Raw genomic sequence first — 4,587 nt, forward strand, 5'->3', positions numbered from 1 at the left:
TGAATGAGTGTAAGCGTGTGCTGATGTGTTTCTTTAGTTCACAGGCAGATAAACTGAAGGATCAGTGTGTTTAAGGGCCGCAGACGCAGAACATCAGCGTGTTTGGACTCATAACAGTCAGAAACGAGACAGAAACAACAGAAACACCTCACTGACCAGCATCACGGACTGTAACGAGCAGGAGGAGGAGTCAGTGAGAGAACCGGCTCTACTGGTGCAGTGTTTCACTGTAATTTCCTTCTTTAGAGTCTCATTAACTCTCCTCAATATCATTCGTACACAAACGCAAGGACAACAGAGCAGCGAGGCATTCGTCCACAGCTTCAGATTACAGGTAAGAGCTTCACACCTGAGACTAAAAGAGCAGAAAGAAACTCTCCCTGCATCTTATAAGAGATCAAAGGCACTTCTGCATTTATGTATCGTGTGCTTGTGAACTTGAGCTGCTCTGTTAATCTACAACTCTGAAGGACTGTTGATTAGCTCGACTAACAGCAACAACAGGACAGAGAGTTGAACCCCGGTCTGAAAAGAGTCTCAGAATGTGATGAGGAGGACCTGAAGGAGAACAGCGATTGAATTCTCTGACATGCAGCCGGATGAAGCTGATGCAGATCTCATTTATTTTACATTTACACGATCGTTAGACGCTTTTATCTAAATTGGATTCAAAGTGTATTTTATCAGATCTTGCTTCCCCGAGGAATCGAAGCCATGACCTTGGCGTTGCTAGCACCATGTTTGTTCGTTTGTCTAGTTTGATTGGTTACTAGAGCGCTTGATCAGAGTTTCAGGTAGGTTTTATGACGGTAAATTTAAGACTTTTTAAAGACATTTAAGACCAAGTAAAGAAAATGTAAGGAATATATTGAATGGAGCACAATGCATCAATATGTCTAAATGTGAATGCTATTTATAAGCAACACTTCAAAGTTTAAAAATACAACTTTCAGCTGATTTTCATTACGTTTTGATTGAAAATAATTTTAATAATAATAAAAAATCTTAAGGTTTGAATAGCTTTGCTCTCAACCACTAGAATATGAAAACTAATTTTACTCTACCTTCTGATCACACTGCAAAAGAACTTATATAAAATACAGGGCAAGGGCAAGGGCAAGAAAATACATTTCCAATGTTACAGTAGCCTATATTTAGGCTTTATTAATTAGTTATTTTAATTCAAATGTGTTATATGTTCAGACCTGTTATAGACCACAAATAAAGTTTGTGACATGTGAATGCATTTTCTTGGATTGAAAAATATGGAGGGCAAAATATATTTTTAAATTATTTACAAATATATATATATTTTTAAATATTTTCAAAATATATATATTTGTCCATTTTTTTAAATTTTGAAATGTACAAATTTTTTTTTTTTTTAAATATATAATTTTTTTTTTGCAATATGTGACCCTGGAGCACAAAACCAGTCATAAGGGTCAATTATGGAGGGCAAAATATATTTTTAAATTATTTACAAATATATATATTTGTCCATTTTTTTTAATTTTGAAATGTACAAATATATATTTTTTTAAATATATAATTTTTTTTTTGCAATATGTGACCCTGGAGCACAAAACCAGTCATAAGGGTCAATCTTTCAAAATTGAGATTAGAATTTATTTGCTTGTCAAATTCAAAATCTCAGTCAAATAGTACACTTAGATTTTTCACCACTGCTTGGTTATGCTTAGCCAAGAAGCCAAGGATAGAATTTATGGTAGTTTGATTACTAACTGGACCAAAAAGCATAATGTCGGTTTTATTTTCATTGAATTTTAAAAAATTAAATGCCATCCAGTCCTTTATGTCAGTTAGGCAGTTCAAAAGCAAACTCATACCAGACCCACAGTCTTTTTGAAGAGGCAGATACATCTGCGTATCATCGGCATAGCAATGAAACGAAATATTGTGTTTCCTAAATATAGCTCCTAAAGAGAGTAAGTACAGTGAGAATAAAAGGGGGGCGAAAATAGACCCTTGAGGGACTCCGCACTTTAGTGGAGCTGGTGTTGACATATATTCTCCCAGTTTAACCGCAAAACTTCTATCAGCTAGATACGACTTAAACCATTTAAGAGCAGTCCCACGAATTCCAACATGGAGATACCAAAATATTATGATCTACAGTATCGAAGGCCGATATGGCATTTTGTATTGTTTTCTAGTCCAAACATCTAAAGATTCTTAAATCAAGACTCATTTACTGGGGATGCAAAATGGCACGTCTTGAAAAGTCTTGTTTTCGGAGAAATTGATCAAAACAAGCCACAACGGAAAAAAGTCGCAACACAACGGAAACAAGCCACAACACAACGAAATTAGCACAACACAATAGAAATGGTCCTATGCACACAAACATATATATTTGCTACTTTTTACCGCATGAGCACCTCTTTAATAAATATGGCGCCGCTTTTTTTTAAGCGCTGTTACTGTTGAATGAGCCGAGGGATTTAATGCAGGGTCTAATGAATATCCAAATTTTGATATCCAGTATATTTTCACGAACCCTTAAAGTTTCTATGGGACAGTACATTATATATCACCCCATATCATGGTGCCATTTCAAAAACGGAGTGTTTACATTAAGTGCAACTAACCAGCCTTTTTGACATATAGGCTATTTACACTAATTACGCTCACCAATGTCCGTTAACTTAATTTAACACTAATTGTCACTTAGTGTAAACAGTGTATCCATAAAATACTTTCTATTGTCAATTAGTGTAAACAGCATCTAAAATATGCTACTTACACTGCATATAGCCGCTGCCTTCTATAAAGATAACTAACACGCAAGCTTTATATAGTGGTAATGGACTAACAAAACCTTAATTTTGAACAATTTACTATACCATACTGATGATTTTATGAACTCTTGAACTTGCACATATTATCACTGTTGAATTCATTTCATAACGCTGTTCTCGCCACCACGTAAATGCTTTAAAGCTAAAATTTGGGCTTCATACTAGAGTTAATGGTCTAAAAATATTACTAATTTTAAAGAGCTTTTACTGCACCAGGATTTTTAAAAGACACTTTAAATTTGCATAGCCATATAAATGACTTGGCTAATGGTTTTAAAATAATTGGTACTAAAATGCCCAAAATTTGAATTTCGCTAGACCATTGCCTCTGGTATAGAGTCCTTAGTTTTAATGCATCCTCTATAGTGGCCAAGAAAGGGAGTGGGAGCATTTCCATTGTGCTGCGGCGATTTTGTTGTGTTGTGCACTACTGGTCCACCGTACACAAATACTGAGGAAAACATTCATTTTCTGCAGTTCATGCAACATTTAATGCCACGACTTTATGAATTTAAGACTTTCTGCTCTGATTTAAGACCTTTTTAATGCCGTCATTTGTGGAAGGGCGAATTAAGACTTTCTAAGACCCACAGAAACCCTGACTGTTGCAGTTGAGATGGTGAAGGATGATTTTCACGTCTCTTCTCTTCCTGCAGCATGACGGATAACGTGCGGCGTGTGATGTCTAAAGACGGCCGCAGTAACGTGAAGATCGATAACGTGGAAGGGATGGTCAAGCTCTTCCTGCACGACATCTGGACCACAGTGGTGGACATGAAGTGGCGTTATAAGATCACGCTGTTCGCCTCCACCTTCGTCACCACGTGGTTCGTGTTCGGAGTCGTCTTCTACCTCATCGGCCTGAGGAACGGCGACTTCCACGCCGACCCGTCGTCCAATCACACGCCCTGCGTGATGAACGTGGACACGCTGACTGGCGCCTACCTGTTCTCGCTGGAGACCCAGACCACCATCGGCTACGGCTTCCGGCACATCTCCGAGGAGTGTCCTCTGGCTATCGTGACTCTGGTGCTGCAGCTGGTCATCACGGGTTTGGCTGAGATCTTTGTGACCGGTGCGTTTCTGGCCAAGCTGGCGAGACCCAAGAAGCGCGCGGGAAGCATCAAGTTCAGCCGGTTGGCGGTGGTGTGCAAGCGCGGCGGGAGCTGGTGTCTGATGGTGCGCGTGGCCAACATGAGGAACAGCCTCCTGATTCAGTGTCAGCTCTCGGGGAAACTGCTGTCGACCCACGTCACGCAAGAAGGCGAGAAGACCCTCGTCCATCAGAGCAGCGTGGACTTCCAGCTGGACTCCAGCAGCGAGTGTCCGTTCCTGCTGCTGCCGCTCACCTTCTATCACGTGCTGGACGAGCGAAGCCCGCTGAGGAGCCTCACGGCCGAGAACCTGCCCAAACAAGACTTCGAGCTGCTGGTGACCCTCAACGGCACCATGGAGTCCACAGCCGCCACCTGCCAGAGCCGCACGTCTTACCTGCCGCAGGAGATCCTGTGGGGTTATGAGTTCAAGCCTGTGCTGTCCGACACGACCGGCGGGAAACTGGCCGCAGACTTCAGCTTCTTCGACAAGCTGCAGGCCTCCAGCGAGCCGCCGACGATCCACAACAACACGGAGAAGCTCCAGCTGGAGGAGGAGTACAGACGGGAGTGTGAGCATGTGTGTGAGAGAGAGGGAGTGTGTGTGTGTGAGAGAGTGTGTGTGTGAGTGTGAGCATGTGTGTGTGTGTGTGAGAGAGAGGGTGTGTGTG

The 4,587-nt window shown here is 41.2% G+C and overlaps 1 protein-coding gene across 1 annotated transcript in view; it reads left to right on the forward strand.

Moving 5' to 3' along the window:
* Positions 1 to 272: 272 nt before the first annotated feature.
* LOC107747362 (ATP-sensitive inward rectifier potassium channel 15-like) overlaps positions 273 to 4,587 on the forward strand; it is a 5,340-nt gene continuing 1,025 nt past the window's right edge. The window contains exons 1-2 of the mRNA XM_016561831.1: positions 273 to 334; positions 3,479 to 4,488. Coding sequence (XP_016417317.1) covers positions 3,480 to 4,488 — 1,009 coding nt within the window. The 5' untranslated portion in view covers positions 273 to 334; position 3,479. The remainder of the gene's footprint in view (positions 335 to 3,478; positions 4,489 to 4,587) is intronic.

Source organism: Sinocyclocheilus rhinocerous, unplaced genomic scaffold (assembly GCF_001515625.1).
Source record: "Sinocyclocheilus rhinocerous isolate Xijiao unplaced genomic scaffold, SAMN03320098_v1.1 scaffold1220, whole genome shotgun sequence".
NCBI classification, from domain to species: domain Eukaryota; kingdom Metazoa; phylum Chordata; class Actinopteri; order Cypriniformes; family Cyprinidae; genus Sinocyclocheilus; species Sinocyclocheilus rhinocerous.